Source organism: Vulpes vulpes, chromosome 8 (genome assembly GCF_048418805.1).
Source record: "Vulpes vulpes isolate BD-2025 chromosome 8, VulVul3, whole genome shotgun sequence".
NCBI classification, from domain to species: Eukaryota; Metazoa; Chordata; class Mammalia; order Carnivora; family Canidae; genus Vulpes; species Vulpes vulpes.
Window position 1 is genome coordinate 61,610,310 of NC_132787.1, and position 17,684 is coordinate 61,627,993.

A 17,684-nucleotide genomic window follows, 5' to 3' on the forward strand; every position below is an offset into this window, starting at 1 on the left:
GAATAAGAATATAAAGGAGAAATTCTACAAGAACTGAAAAGTCAGGTAGGTGTTTAGAAATTGAAGAAAATAATTTCAAAATAACAAGAACTTTATACCATCAGCACAATGAAAAAATTTTAACGATATTAAATCAATGTGAGCCGTAATATATCCCTGCCAATAGACAGACCTAAAAGAATAGGAAAACCAAAACAGAATGTCTAAAGCATGCCATAGTTTTCATTCAACTTTCTAAATTGCTTTTATTGCTTTTGATTTTAAGTATGGGTATGTATTTACTCTTCATTTCATTATATGTATTCTTAATAGACCAGTTTTCATTAAGAATTAAGAGAAGAGTGACTGGTTAAGCACCCAACTCTTGATCTCAGCTCAGATCTTGATCTCAGAGTCTTAGTTCAAGCCCGCACTGGGGTCCACATACATACATAACTAACTAACAAACTAACCAAAAGGTACTCTGATGGGACACCTGGGTAGCACAGTCGGTTGAGTGTCCAACTCTTGGTTTCAGCTCAGGTTGTAATCTCAGGGTCATGAGACTGAGCCCCACATTGGGCTCCACACTCAGCACAGAATCTGCCTGAGTTTCTCTCTCTCTCTCCCTCTGCCCTTCTACCCCTTCCAGGACTCTCTCAATCTCTCCCTCAAATAAATAAATAAAACCTAAAACAAAAAAAAAGAACTGAAGTGAAGTGAAAAACCAAGACTACAAAAGTCAGTGGGTATTGGGAATAAGTGAATCAGGCCAACTTTTCAAATTGTATTCTCTTAACAGACATACTTTGTATGTGAAATATCTAGAACAACTACTCATTTTTACAAAGAACTCTGTTCTTATCATTTTTTTACAAACATGTGACCCTTGTCAGTCTATCTTACAGTTTGCCATTTTTAAGCACAGATCCAGTGTAAGTAATAATATATTTCTCTCAATAGCACAAGTGTGATAATAAATGGCAACATCCAATGTGCAGACACAAAAGATATCATAGCTCCTTGCTACTCGAGGAGATTCTCCATACTTAGAGGCTAAGTTGAAAATAAAGATTTTTATGTGAATTCAACTACTTAAACGTTGGCAAATATTTTAAAAACTTTTAAGCACTATGTAAGCCAACAGTCATTTTGCAAACTCTTTCTGGCCCATGGGCTGCCAATATGCAGCCTCTGATTTTAACTCTAAAGTAATAATGGCATCCTTTGCTTCACTTTAACTGACTGAGAAATAATCCTCATTTTGTTATCTTGTTGTCATTTGAAAGTGTTGCAATAAGTAATTTGAAATTTGGGTCAAATATCACAATAACCACAATTTTTCACAAGCAATTTAGCACCAATTAATTATTGTCACTATTTTAGAGGTGAGAAAAGAAACACTCAGAGAAATTACATGATTTGCTCTGATAACACAAAGCTGACAGAACTTGTACGTTCTAAATACAAATCCTGTGTCCTTTCCAATCACCCTGTGTTATGGACTAAATTATATCTCCCCAAAATTTCGTATATTGAACCCCAATGTGACTGTATTTGGAAATACGGCCTTTCGGAAGATAATCAAGGTTAAATGAAGTCATAAGTGTGGAGCTCTAAGGAAATAGGATTGGTGTCTTTATTTAAAAAAAGGAAGACATACCAGGAAGATACAATCACAGAGAAAAAAACTGTGTGAGGATGAAGCAAGAAGACAGTCATCTGCAAGCCAAAGAAAGAGTCCTCAGCAGGAAACCAACCCTAGTGACACATTGATCTTGGGAATTCCAGCCTCCAGAACTGGGAGAAAATAAATTTCTGTTGCGTAGGCCAGGTACTCTATGGTATTTTGTTACGGCATCCCTGGCAAACAAATAATCTTGTTATCTCAAAATCAGTACAGTACCACATCATAAAGACATCTCAGAAGGCATTATATATTACATGATACTTGTATGTAAATTAGCAATTCCATCCTGTTAACTCCATATTTCAAAAGAGACACCAAAATCTTGAGAGCCAAATCTGACACGGATCATTTGGTCAACAACCATTTATTTGACCTACACCATACAAAGAATTGTATGGGTAAAACAGTGACTACTACTCTTTCACAGTATAAACAATTAAAAGAGATACAAAATATATAAAGACATTTCTCCAAAGAAGACACACATAGGGCTAACAAGCACATGAGAAAATGCTCTGTATCACTTGCCATCGGGGAAGTACAAATCAAAACCACAATGAGATACCACCTCACACCAGTGAGAATGGTGAAAATTAACAAGACAGGAAACAACAAATGTTAGAGAGGATGTGGAGAAAGGGGAACCCTCTTATGCTGTTGGTGAGAGTGCAAACTGGTACAGTCCATCTGGAAAACAGTGTGGAGGCTCCTCAAGAAGTTAAAAATAGAGCCACCCTAAGACCCAGCAATTGTACTACTGGATATTTACCCTAAAGATACTGAGGTAGTGAAACACCAGGACACCTGCACCTCAATGTTCATAGCAGCAATGTCCACAATAGCTGTGGAAGGAGCCTTGATTTCCTTCAACAGACAAATGGATAAAGAAGATGTGGTCTATATATATACAATGGAACATTACTCAGCCATCAGAAAGGATGAATACCCACAATTTGCTTCGATGGACGGAACTGGAGAGTATTATGCTGAGTGAAATAAGTCAATCAGAGAAGGGCAATAATCATATGGTTTCACTCATTTGTGGAATATAAGAACTAGTGAACGGGATTATAAGGGAAGGAGGGAAACTGAGTGGGGAAAAATTAGGGAGACAAACCATGAGAGACTCCTAATTCCAGGAAACAAACAGGGTTGCTGAAGAAGTCTGTGGGGGGATAGAGTAACTGGGTGACAGGCACTAAGGAGGGCAACTTGATAGGATTAGCATGGATGTTATACTATACGTTGACAAATTGAATTTAAAATAAAAAAATAAAAGAGATACAAACTAGAATAAGAATGTGCCAGAAGTATTCTAAGGAAGTGTTCTAAGAATGCAGACACTCTGAAGTAGCCTAGAAACAAAAAAAGAAATCACAGGCCCTGCTTCAAACTATTTCTTATCCAATATTGCTTTATTTCAAGCAGATTATTTACAGTAGATAGTGTTCCACCAGTCCATGCAAATATATGCTATCAAAAACTGTATTAACTTGTATTTTACTTTTATTCCCCCAAAAAAGGATATAGTCATATCCCATAATAGTAACTATTATATACTCATAGTATTGTGTGTGCCAAGCACTGTGATAAGACCATTATATATATATACACTATTTCAGTCAATCCTTACAACAGCTCTGCCTTCAGAAGGCATCATCGTCCCCCTTCTCACAAATAATATATCATTTAAAGTATCCTTGTACTTTATCTTGAGATATCTCAAAAACGATACACCTGGGGTGCCTGGGTGGCTCAGTTGGTTAAGTGACCAACCTATGATTTCAGCTCAGGTCATGATCTCAGGGTTGTGAGATCAAGTTCCCCAAGCCCCCACCTCTCCTGCCCAACCCCCCCCAACCGCTGAGCTCCACGCTCAGCAGGGAGTCTGCCTGAGATTCTCCCTCTGCCCCTTCCCCACTCACATGCTCATGCACATGCACTCTATCTAAAATAAATAAATAAAAAAATAAAATAAATAAATAAATAAATAAATAAATAAATAAATCTTTAAAAAAAAAGAGACTCCTGATGAATCTAACACCACAAGTACATTCTCAATCTAAAAAGTTCACCACTTCTAAAACAAAATTGTTAAGTCCTATCTAAATATTTAGAGAAGAGCAATAACATCTACTTATTCCACAGGATGATACAGAGATTAAGAATAAATTCCCCAGATCATACATATTTACAATGAAAATCAATTGAATTAATTTATTGGTCAAAAATTATCAAATTATTATTTGATAATTTATTTATTTAGCAATTTATATAGTTCAACTTTAATACATGACAAGTAAAAACAAACAAAAAAAAAAACAACCTTACTTTAATCAAGGTGACCCTTTCATTAGCTCAGACAAAAAATAAAGTACAAATAGAGAATTTTACAAAGGAACACTTTTCCCTACAACACTTCTCAGGAATCAAGAGAATGACTATGTCAATTGGTTCTCCATGTGAGCTGATTTTTTCATCCAAGATGATTTCATCTTCAATTCCCAGTCTATTTAGTTTTTCTATGTCTGGCACAAACTTTATTTCAGTTCAACAATATATTAAATACCTGCTTACTATGTTCTAAGCCATTTTCTAGGTGTTAGGGTTTTCTTACCCATCTCATTCTGTGGTCTCTCATTAAGTATTAGCACACTAAAGACATAGCAGTCTACAAATGTCACTTGACTCAAAGAATGTACTAAATGCACTTTCATTAAAAGTACAGGAAAGAGAAAAAGTTCTCACTTCGGTGCATAAGAAAATACCTAAACTTAATTATATTAAGTCCAAGTCATAGAATTTCATAAAAAATAATGCCGGTACTCTTTTGTATAAGAAATAGATTTTAGAAAGCAAAAGGTAACTTTCTCTTCAAGTACTGCATTCATTGTTGGAAAAATCTTAAGACATAATAATGAAAAATCAATAAGAAATCCAAACATTCAAGGTTTTTGTCTTCTTTATGCACTAAAAATGTTTCCTTGAGGTCCTCTATAGCCCTGCAACCTCAAGTGTGCTCTGTGTACAGAAGAAGCACCATCCTCACCTGGGAGCCTGTTACAAATGCAGATTCTCAGATTTCATCCCCAACCTGCAAGATCCAAATCTGCATTTTATAATGATTTGATGGTGATTTCTATGCAGATTAAAATTTCAGAAGCACTTAACTTATAACCTGTGTTCTTAACATGGCTTCTGAGGGCAAACTGAGTTTCAGAAATCCCCTGAAATTTCATGCACAACTTTTTTGAGTGAATACATGTATATTTCACTGGGGAAATACGCCATATATATTTTTTATCAAACTCTCAAAGAAATATATGAACCCAAATAGATTAAGAATCACTGCCCTACAGGATTCTGTGCCACAGTTTAGAAGTCAAAATATTTCAAAAACTATTTATGCTGCTCTCAATGAGGCCTGTTGAAGAATGACAAGAATGAAGGTCAGAACGTCACAGTGGGTCACGAAAGATCTTATCTGAAGAATTTATTCACACCATGCAAGAACTATGCCAAGAAACCAGTTTGGAGACATCTAAATAAATAATTCTCTACATGAGGTTTGAGATTAAGAATGTGCACTTGAAGAAGATTCAAACTGAGAAGTAAATAAATAGAAGGTACGATTTTTTTTAAAGATAGGATGCCATTAGATGACAGTGAAGTGCTGAATTCTTGTTGTAAGAGCTCAATCAGCAAATCTCTAACAGGATTCTGTTTGATTTGGGATATATGACCATTTTAAAATGTTAACTTCCAAGTACATTCTTATAATACTTCATTTATGAGAAACCCTCAACACATTTCATAGTCCCAATTTATCTTCTCTGGGCCTCAGAAGACAAAACAAAGAAGAAATATAGCACAAAAACTAAAGAGGATTTGCACAGGATCTTCAGCGAGCTCATGATAAAGAATGGCTTGTATCCATAAGGTTCTCACTATATGTGAGAACCATGTATATATTTCATTCTTCCACCTTATCATCTAGCCATCTCTTTGAGGTATATATTATTGAGGGCATAGACTATGTCTAACTTCTGTTTTCCTTAGGTCACAGTGCCTTATAAGAATTTAATTTCCTTAACAGGTACCCAAAATGTAAATGAAAGGTATTAAGTATTCTTTCTTGATTCTGATGCTTGCTTGTACCACTACTAAGTTGCCATCAGTGACAGGCCTAATACCTGAGAGTCTGGTCTTCAGGGTAGATCCATATCCTACCATAACAGCCACTTCAAGCAAGAAGAGAGGATGCTAGAAAATACTCAGGAGAACCAAGTCTTCTCTGCCCCTTTCCGTTTCTGTAGATATCAGGCAAGTGCCTGGTTCTTTTCTTAGCTCTATTTCTTATCGAGGTGCAATGGGGATTTTGATGAAAATCTCACACATTGTTAACTACTAACGTATCTCATTTATGTAATAAACACATCCTGATGAAGAATATGACAGTAGTGATACATAACACAAGGTGGCAAAAAAGATTAACAACAGAACATAAACTAATATTTGCTGACCACCTTTTATGGAGCAGACACTTGTACAATCCTATGACATAGACTACGATCTTTACTTGACAGATGAAGACTCAAGTTTCAACAGATTCAACAGTTACCTAAAATTCCCAAGTTAGACAGTGGCAAGTTTGGGTGTATAGTTTTTGGGTGAGAGGGGGATTAAGAATAAGAAGGGCAGTCAGACAGAACAAAGAACAAAGATGGAGAAGACCGTAACCCCAATTTTATCTGAAGAAACGAAACAATGCAAAAGAGCCAAGTACTTAAAGGCAAACAACTGACAGAGTGCAGGCATAAATGGTTCCTCACACATGTCAGTGGACATTTAAAAAAGTAAGTGATGTGAGTAATAATGATAATTTTAAAAAACAAAATATAACAAAATGGCAAAGCCAGGATCTAGATGCAATCTGTATGACTCCAGTGTTCATGCTCCTGATCACTACATTCACAAAGAAACTGATCCAGTTTATTCAAATGGTAAGTATTTAGAAAAACATTTTAACAAGATATCTCAAGTATTCCCAGTAGTTTTATTTTTAAAAACACACTAAATTTACTTCCAACAACAAATCAGGATATAAATACATGTACTAGTTAAGCCAACTGAAAGTGATACAGAACTGATCTAAGAGGTTATGGATGTCACAAAATTCCCAGATTCTCCATAATTGCTCATGTATTTATTTCTTTCAGAAATCCATTCTCAAATTTTTGGGGCCTTTTTCTATTATTAATTTAAGACCCCTTTATTTGTACCCCACTGTTTAAAGCAACATCTTTTGTCTCAAGTAACCATGTTCCAGTTCAGAGGAGGTCACCTATATCTTTATCTATGTCAGGTAAACTCTACTTTTTCCTTAATGTAGTAACCAATTGGTATATAGTCAAAAACCCTGAAACTTAAAAAATAAAAAATGGTTAAATATATTCAAAACCTAAACAATTAGAATTTAAAATATCATGGTGTATCTCCAATTTCCTTGTATTGAGGCCCATTTGTGTTTAAAGTGGTATTTAATATCCATAAGATCACACAAGTTGTATTACCTGGGTAAATTCTTTATCACATCTCAAATATACTACATTTAAACCTAACATATGGGCACCTGGGTGGCTCAGTCAGTTGGGTGTCTGCCTTCAACTCAGGTCACAATTCCAGGGTCCTGAGTTTGAGCCCCGCAGTGGGCACTCTGCTCAGCAAGGAGCCTGCTTCTCCCTCTCCTATTGCTTGCCTACTCTCTCTCTCTCTCTCTCTCTCAAAAAAAAAAAAAAAATATATATATATATATATATATATATATATATAATCTTAAAAAAAAACGTAAACCTAACATTAGTCTCATTTCCCCAGTTCAAATGTTGGTTACCTCTTCGTCATCTTCCTCATCTTCAACATCCAGGATTCCTGAATCCTGTTCAGACTTGGGGCTAGTGCTTTCTAACTCTGTATCAAAAATTGTGTACACGTCTTTCTTAGATTTTCTCTTGCTACCTATTCTGGGTTGTTGCAAGACGATGTTATCCAAGTTTCTTTGCTGTTGTGCCTAGGATAGAAACACATACACACGCATTAAAAAAGAAGAAAGAAAGAAAAGGACTTAATTCAGCATTCAAAGAACTTCTAATTTTGAACAAGTTGGTGTCTTAAAGAAAATACAATAAGATGTCTTAAGACAGTTTTAGTCCCAGAAATAAAATCAAACACATTAATATATACATTTTTTAACCCTGAAGTTACTCATCTTGATTTATTTCCCAGAAAAGAAGATAATCAGTCGATGTTATCAGAAAACTTTCCAAATATACTCACTACATCACCACAAAAATGAAGCCTACTCTTCTTCACCTACACAGCTAAGAGATTAGTGCAAATGACTAAACATGCATCTCCCACGAGATACATGCCATGCTGGGATCATTGTGGTTGAGGGAAGAGGGACAAGAGCTTTTTAGCTTAGTAGACCCTTGAGAACAGTTCTGTGGTTATAAGAGACCAACAAATGTAATCAGGAGAATGAAACATCTTAATAGAGTAATTTGACCTAACTAATCCTTCAGAATTGCATGATCTTAATCTGTGTAAAACAGAATTTTAAAGGGTTTCTTCTTCTGAACTTTCATAAAAAGGAAATGTAACCCACTCAGCTTTATAAAACAGATTCAGATGGTGTGGTTTCAATCCATGCAAAGAAGTGGAAAGTGTGACTATGTGGAGTCAGTGACATAAGTATTAAACCACAGGGTGCTAGAGCTGAAAGTGACCTTAGTCACGACTCAGGGAACTGAGGCTGGAAGACAAAAGATTTGTTTGAGGTCACAAGGCTAGTTAGTGGTCAAGTAGAAGCTCAATGTGTAATGTCCTAAATCCAGAGGAGAAATCTTCCTACTACACCAATAGTTCCTCAAAGCATGACAAAGTATTTCCCCCACAAAAGGTTCTGTTGTTGAATACATGGGAAACACTGTTGTCATGGAGCCTTGTAGGTACACAATGCACATTAAGAGAATAAAAATTGAGAGAAATCTTTTTTAAGTAAACTTCTTTATTTGGTTTAACCCAGCATGTTCCAAAATATTTCACAATGGAACTTCCACTATTTTTTAAATAATGCTTAATGTCATCCTAAGACACAAAGCTTAAGAAGTATGGTCTCTCAAAATATGCATTTCTTAATCAATATTTGACATTTCCCCTCAGTGACAGGCAGAAATTAGTTCTGGAGAAAATCAGAGTCTCCAAATATTCTGAATGAGATTAAGAAATTCAAGATAAATAAATATTAAGTATGTTAGTCCAGGCACTGGTTAAATGAGACAATTATAATAGGACAGAGAAAAACTTGAATTATGGGAGGCAGTTTCTGCCAAGAAAATGAAAAGAATCTACATTCCAGAGATTTGAATCAATGGACAAGCTTGTTTCCATGCATAATATTCACTGATATTTTGGTTTGACTTACATAAAATATACATGGTTTCAGTAACAAACTGAAAAAGAGAGGTTACCCAAAAACATTTAATTTATGTTTGTACATAAAATATCCTATCCTCCAAGCATATGAGAACCTCAATTAGATAGAAGTCTTTCAAAAGTAAGAAGTTCTTTTCCACTTTCAAGCAAATCACACAAAAAAGGATTAAGGACTCTGGGGAAGCACAAAGGAAGGGAGAACTTCCTAGAGCTTTCATATTAAAAAAAAGCAAGCCCTACACTAGAGTGATCACTTGTCTTTTAATCCTGTCCTTTTTAGTACAGCAAAACTAAAAGCTTTCATAAGGTCGTCTTAATCTATTCAATCCCAAATCATTTATTTTTCTTCACAATGGATAAAATACTACCAGTATATCAAAAGCAATCAAGAGGAGCCACATTCAAATACTGTCATTTAAACTTGAAATGATACAAAACTGAAAGTATCCTAGGGAAGTAATTTTAGATCTTCTGTGATGTGTTCTTTTTAGGTGCTGCCGGGTTTTCCTAACAATGTAAAGAAACGCAGCTTGGGCCAAATAGGTAAATTTAGATAGCAAACCCTATAGCTAGAAATCAAAGCACGGCAAATTGTAGTCCAAGGCTTTACCAGTACTTGAGGTCTCTCAAAATGATCAAGGCTTCTGTCTGTAAAAGAATAGTCAGGGCAGATCTGCTAAGCAGAAGCAGCCAAGTTGGAAACACGGGATCTCAGGTAGAACAATGAAATATTAAAATATGAATGAAAATGAAAATTACCATGGATCTAAACTCTGTTATGGGACTGGCAGGAAGTGGGAAAAAGTAAATATAGATAGAACTATATAAATGCATGCAATATATGCTAAAATTAAAATGTAACACTAAAGTCCATGAAAAACAACAACAAAAGCCCTTCAGAGCTCTGTCCTAACATGCTAAACTATTTCACCAGGACCATTTATTCTGTCCCTCCAAAGACAACCTTTATAACCATGAACCAAAGCAGCAGCAGACTGATCTCTGCCATCTGTCTTGGATTGGGAGAGGAGGATACCAAGCAGACAAGTAGACCTTAGAAAGCACTAGGTGTTTTCTTTTTCTTAATTGTTCACTTTGTGACTAATTTTTATATACTTAATGACATCTTTCTCAAGATTCCTTCATATATATCCTTCTCTGATTTCCTAATATAGAGAAATTAAGCAAGATTTCTTCCTCAAGCCCTCTTCTCTTTCACTCTGACCACTCTCCCAAGACTCAGTAGCACATCGCCTATACTGCTTGTGGGTTCTACTGCCGCCTCACTTCCAACAGACCTAAAATGGAACTCATCACCTTCTCATTAGAAATCCCCTGCATATTAGGGCCAGGCTTTTCTTAAGCCACAGAAATCATCACACAAATTGAACATGAGGAAAACTGGGAGAAAAAATTTAAACAAGTACAAATCCCAATACCATCCCAACTTCCCTTAGACTCCACCATAATGGAAGCTGAATCTAATTTTCCAATGTGCTTATCCAGTACTCTCCACCATGAATCTTCAACTCGGATCAAACTCTACCACATAATACATTAGAAACAGTATGCCATTTCTCTACTGGATGACCTCTCCCTGCCTACATCCAACCTGTCCTCTGAATCCCAACTAGAACTCTTTTCCCTTAGGAAGCCTCCTTTCGCTGTGCTAACTCAGAGTGCACCCTCTCCATATCACTGTCCACCAAATGTGTACTGAATGTCTCTTGGTAACAGGCATTGTGCTGCATACCAGGCCTACAAAGAATCAGATGGAGTCCCTGACTTGTGAACCTCGCCTCATACTCTTACAGGAAGCAAAGAGAGGCAAATAAGTGGCTGAAATTAAGTGCAATAAGCATAATAACAGAAACACAGATGCCTAATTACACATAGGAGAAAGTAATCATATCTGCTTGGAGGGAATTCCAAATAGGCTCCACAGAGGAAGGAGTAGCAACCTGTGCTTTTAAAAGATTAAGATTTTTGCCAAGGAAGATAGGTAAAAGAATAAGCGTGAGAAAAGGTCATCATGTGTGAAATAATATTACCCACCCAAGGAATAAGTAATTCTGTATGAAAGTACAGGTGATAAAGAACTACCAAGAGATAAAGAAGCCATACAAAGTGGTCTGAAGTTTGCTAGTAGGCAAGGGAGAAACAATGAAAGAATGCAAGCAGAGGAAGACCTGGATTAGCTTTACAATTCAGGCAAATCCTCCAGGAGCCGAGGAGCAGTCAACTGGGAGAAGACAAGGACTAGAAACAGAAAACCCAATATAGATCACTAGGACAGTCCAAATAACGATGAGGACTTGAATTAAGGTAGGAGCAGACAGATGACTTGCAGAAGCAACAGAATTTACTGATTTCAATGCAATACCTGGAAGAGAGGAAGGAAAAATAAGACTATTCTGGTCTTGATGACTAAAGGATGAGGTCTTCCAAACGGAAGAACCACAGAAATAATAGGTTGAAGGAGGATAGAAAAGAGGTATTCAGTAAACCTGTCAGGTAGTCAGGTTAAAAAAAAAAAAAAAAGACAGGACAGCACTTTAGTGGGTAACTCTTCTCTTTGAGGATAGGAAACACATTTCATCATTCTTAAATCCCCCAAACCCAGATATGGTGACACATACATAGTAAATTTAGATAAATGTTTACTATATAAAGGCAATGGATAACAAAAGAAATATATTAAGAATGAGATTTGGCTTAATTAAAGAGATGATTTGGATGTTCTACCTAATAAAAAAGGGGAAAAACAGAAAGAAAAAAAAAAGAGAGAAGGAAGAAGGAGTAAACACCCATAAGAATTATCTGAACTGGACTATTAACCTAGTATGTCTACATATAAAAAAATGTCTACATATGTTAATAAATAAAGTTTTATTGTGAAATATAACTTCCAAGGGTACCTAGCAGTAAAACTCAGTTGAAATTCTGTGAATCAAATAGCAAAGGCTCCGGTCTTTATCAACCTAATACTGACCTCTAGTGGATTAAAGAAATACATTAAAATGACCTTCAGAATCAGAAACTAGCTGAAGAGAGGTCTCTAGGTGTATAGGTTTGGAGGCCTGACAGGATTATATGAGCTTCAATTATAGATAGATAGATAGATAGATAGATAGATAGATAGATAGATAGATGATAGATAGATAGATCAAGGGAGGGGGGAAGCTTCTTGGAGTTAAGACAAGTCCATTTTTTTAATTTATTTTTTATTGGTGTTCAATTTGCCAACATATAGAATAACACCCAGTGCTCATCCCATCAAGTGCCCCCCTCAGTGCCCATCACCCAGCCACCCCCAAGGCAAGTCTTTAAATCTAAGCTCTACAATTTAGTAATTCTATAACTTTGGGTAAATTCTTTCCTTCTCTGTGTAACATCCCTATCTATTTAAAAAAAAAAAAGATTAAAAGAAATGTATCTCAGAGCTGTCACAAGGTTTACATTAGATAATGTTATGTAAAGTACCTTGAATTAAAAGACAAGTCAAACAGAAAAAAAAAAACCACTAAGAATTTTAAGCTGTGCCTGTCTTCCCTCTAAAAATGAGATAGGAACCTTGTTTTAAGGTCTAGGAGAGAAGCATCTAAGCTAGCAATATTTAGATGCATAATCATTAATGGCATCTAATACTGCTACTCATTGCCACTCAATGTTGTATTTGAATTACATTTCAAGTCTTAGATCTCTATTCAGGACACACCTTGTACTCCAGATCCTCTCAGTCTCAGCTTATTCCAGCTAGAGCATCAGCAACCTATTTCGAGTGCCACAGAGTAGAACCTAAAACCAGCTTTCACACTTACACCACACCTCTAGCTTCCTGTCATCACAAGAACTGTTCAGCATTCATGATTCTCAGCCCAGAAGTGAGACTGCCCTTGACCAAAGAGCTAAATGCTTCCCCGTTCTGCCCCTCCCACTGTTGTCAGTTCCATATGGCTTCTCAGAAGGCCTCATGGATCAAGGAATCAGACTGCCCTACAATGTACCATTTACAGATTCTACCAACTTTTCTTCTCACCCTTCCTGACCCCTATTCCAATAGATCATGTGCTTAAATAAACCACTCAAATACAACCTCCCATGTTTCCCTCAGGGAAACCAAAGCTAAAATAACATCTCATACAACAATAAAATGAAGTAGAACTACGACCCCCTCTTTATGTCTTAAGCCCAAATGATAACCATGAAAATAACTGGCCAGATCAAGATACAAAAACTCTGAAGTTGTCTCTCTGAGTCTCACCAAACAAGGGAGATGCAAAAAAGAGGCAATATCACAACAAAGTTTCTCCATATTTACCAGCACTAGCTCTGGCAACTAGCATGCTTTGGCAACCAGCTCCAACATCTGATTCAAACAAATAGAAAACAAAACAGAAGATAGTGATTCAAAACTGAGGAAAAAATAACATATCAAGATCATATTTAAAAAGTTATTTTTGCATAGTAGAGTCCATAAGGACATGTATATATGTATATACATGTATGAGTACTTTGTATGATACTTTAAAGGAAGGATAAATAGTTTTTCGTGTACCTTAATCAGATCCCAAAGAATTTCCATCAGTGGGATGAGTAATCTAGGATTAAGATACCCTTCGAACATTTTTTCATTGAGGAAGATAGTCACTATATTATTTTAAAATCATAACTGAGATCCTGAGCCCTTTGAAAGTTTCCAGTTCATATTTAAACCTGTATTTCCTTGAGGGGAGTAGTATTAGCACTAACAAAACTCACTGCAATAAGATGTACTACATGTAGGGTATTACACTTTGTATGATGCAATAGTAAAATTTTCTGCAATTCTCTTGTATATTAGGATAATTCTCAGCTCTTTTTATTTTTTTTATCAGCTCTTTTTAAAGACTGTTTTTCCTTGGTCAATACACAAATGGACAGACCACATATACAAAAACATGTTAATTACAGTTAACTGTAAAATAAATTAGAAAAAAATAAAAAAGTATCAAAATCTCCATTCAGTAATATCAGTAATTTTGATGAATGACAAACCAACATACAAAGATTTCTGTACATGTGAAAGATTGCTCTTTTTGTTTATCTATATTTTCTATTTATCAGCAATTCACATTTATATTGGTAGGCCAAAAAAAGAACCACACTAAATAAATTTCTTGTAATCTGCTTTCCCTCATAAATGTATCACAAATATCTTTCTCTGCAAATAAAAACATGTATAACAACATTTGCATGGTATTGCGTTTAAAAGAACACATGTTTATTTAATCATAGCCTACTATAAGATATTTATATTGCTCCCAATATTTTGCTGTTTAATAATGCTGTATAGACTATCTCCAGAACTAAACTTTTGTGTATATCCTTCATTATTTTAATAGGGGAATTCCTAGAAGTAGAAAATGTAGATAGATGAAAGTATAAGTGCTACACATAAATAAATACTGAGAAACTGCCCTCCAGAAAAACTATGCCACTTCATAGTAGCACATCTAAGTGTATGAATGCTTATTTCCCAGCCCCTACAGAATCACTAGACATGACTACCCTCTGCCCATTGAATATAAAGGTTTCTAAACATGACAACAAAAGGCAGAAGCTGTAATATAAAATATCGTTAGATTTGACTATGTAAAAAAATTTTTTTTTAATTTAATTTTATTTTTTTTATTTATTTATGATAGGCACACAGTGAGAGAGAGAGAGAGAGAGGCAGAGACACAGGCAGAGGGAGAAGCAGGCTCCATGCACCGGGAGCCCGACGTGGGATTTGATCCCGAGTCTCCAGGATCGCGCCCTGGGCCAAAGGCAGGCGCCAAACCGCTGCGCCACCCAGTGATCCCTGTAAAAAAATTTTTAATTTCCACTCTACAATTTCATTAGTATTTATTTTCCTCTAGTCCTTCTATGATTTACTTTACAATAATATGTTTGATCCTTCTACAACTTTACCTTGAGTGTTACATAGAGGTGTAACTTCTCACTCAAATAATTACTTATTCCACTTCGATTTTTTAGAAAACTTCATCTTTACCCAACTAATTTATTTCATTTTAAATGTCTGCCAAGTGAATATAAGTTCATGTTTTTAAAAATCTGAGAATACTAAAACTATTTTATGAGAAACAGTAGCACCCACTTATGCTTTTTCTCACCCTCAATTCTGTTCTGCAGAGTTAATATTTTTACATCCACATCTCTAAATAATACCCTATACTTTTATAATCTATATAAAAAAGTGGGGGAGGTGGGACATCAGGATGGCTCAGCGGTTGATCCTCTGCCTTTGGCTCAGGGCGTGGTCCCAGGATCCAGAATGGAGTCCCATATCCGGCTCCTTGCCAGGAGCCTGCTTCTCCCTCTGCCTGTGTCTCTGCCTCTCTCTCTCTATCTCTCTTTCTGTGTCTCTCATGAATAAATAAATAAAATCTATTTTAAAAATAAAATAAATACCCTATACTTTATGGTAAAAACTTAGCTCATTTAAAAATCCAGACCCCTTACCTTATCGCTTCTTCAATTATCTTCCCAGCATAGTATTTTAAGTTAAAGCAATAATCATGTTAATCATTATGTCAGGTAAGCATTCTATCTCCCTGCAGAGCCAAGTATATATGCAATGATTACATATATTTAATTATAGTTTTCTGTTTTGATTATAGCTTTTGTTTTGAGTTTCAAATTCTCTAATTCTTTTAATTCTGTAATGTAACATTCTAATGATAATAATCTTTGTGTCTTCAAAAAGGTTATCATAATAAGTATAATAGGCACCCTATCCAGATTGTATTATTCCTAAAGGCATAAGTAACCTGAGTTGATTGTCCTAGAGGCCTGCTTAATAAATGTCATTCCAGAGGGGACTTACTTTCATCTTTCACTGGAGTTAGAGCCATAGTTTCCTAAATTCTGTACATCTTCAAGTGATTCTTTTTTCTTCTTCTTCTTCAGATTATTTATTTATTTTAGAGAGAGGATGGAGAATCTCAAGCAGACTCCAGGCGAAGCACTGAGCCCAACACAGGGCTCAATCTCATGACCCTGAGATCACGACTTGAGCCAAAACCAAGAGTCAGATGCTTAACCCATTGCACCACCCAGGCATCCCTCTTTAAGTAATTCTTAAGAAATGACACATGAAAGTTAAATTTCCTGAGTCCTTTAAGTCTAAAAATGATTAATCATTCTTCACATAAACTGATAAAATAATTAACTGAGTAAAGAATTCAAGGTTCCTCAGATAATTGAAGACATTGTTCCATTGTCTTCTAGCATCCATTATTGCTAATGAGAAAGATAATGCCATTTTGAGCTTCATTCTTTTGTATATGATACTACTTTTTCTCTCTGGAAGCTTTTCAAATCTCTTTACTCTATGTGTTCTAAATTTCACAATGGCATACCTTGGTGTAAATCTTTACTTCATCCATTCTGCTGGGTAAGTAATATATCCATGAACCTGATAATTTGAGTCTTTCAGAATAAAGGGAATTTTCTTATATTACGGCTCTGATAAATTTTTTCCCTTTATCTGGAATTCCTAATGGATACTGAATTCTCCTGTAAAACCTCCTAATGATCTCTGTAACATTTTTACATAAAAAATCAAATCTTTAATTTGTGAGAATACCAATTAGTTTTTTTTAACATATTATTCTGTTTCTGCATTGTCTGTTCTCTCCTGATAATTTTTTTTATTGTTACTTGTTTTCACATATTGGTAGATCTGGGTCTCTCTCTTTCCAGTTGGATATTTTTCCCTCAACTGTCTGTTAATCCTTGAGCAGCCATTCATGTTTAACAATAAGTCACTTAAGAGCTTACAGAAAGGTCTGTGAGCATTGGAAGCCTTGTCAACCAACAGGCTTCAACTTTAGGGAGTTCAAGGAAGGAAATAACCTCTTTGCTGATGAAATCCAAATGGTGCTCCATGGCAGTCTTTTATGAATTTCCCTAGAAAGGAATCTTCTAATCTTCCACCTAAGAATTAAAGTACAAATATTCCATGCATGGAGCAGAAGGAAGAAGAGGAAATGACTGTTTTGTATATTAATTTTCAACAAATCACACTATTTTAAACCCCTCATCTTAACCCACCATCTATATTTTTTTAAGATTTATTTATGTGAGAGAAAAAGTGCTTGTGTGTGAGAGAGAGCAGGGGTGGGAGGTGCAGATGAAGAGGGAGAGAGAATCTAAAGTAGACTCCCGGCTGAGTGGGGAGCCCACCGAGATCATGACCTGAGCTGAAATCAAGACTCTGACACTCAACCAATTGAGCCACCCAGGCACACCCCCACTCCCATCTATTATTAACTCACATCTCAAATCTCAGCTTCTCAGGAGTTCTCAATATGAACTGGACTGTTTTCTCCTTTCCATGGGTACTTTTGTTTATATTTCCACTTGTGGCTGCATACACCCTGCTATATTAGTTACCACTCTTCCCAGTGCTTTCTCTTTTTTTTCTTCCACCTTTATTGAGGTATTACTGATATATAACTTACATAGTTCA

At 35.7% G+C, this 17,684-nt stretch overlaps 1 protein-coding gene across 3 annotated transcripts in view; it reads right to left on the reverse strand.

The window, feature by feature from the left end:
- The window catches only part of EXOC6B (exocyst complex component 6B), a 616,640-nt gene that overhangs the window by 364,531 nt on the left and 234,425 nt on the right, over nt 1–17,684 (reverse strand). For 2 of the 3 annotated variants that reach the window (XM_025994563.2, XM_072766926.1), the window contains exon 7: nt 7,563–7,739. The exons of the other annotated variant lie outside the window; for it this stretch is intronic. In XM_025994563.2, the coding sequence (XP_025850348.1) occupies nt 7,563–7,739 (177 nt within the window). The remainder of the gene's footprint in view (nt 1–7,562; nt 7,740–17,684) is intronic. 3 annotated transcript variants of the gene reach the window in all.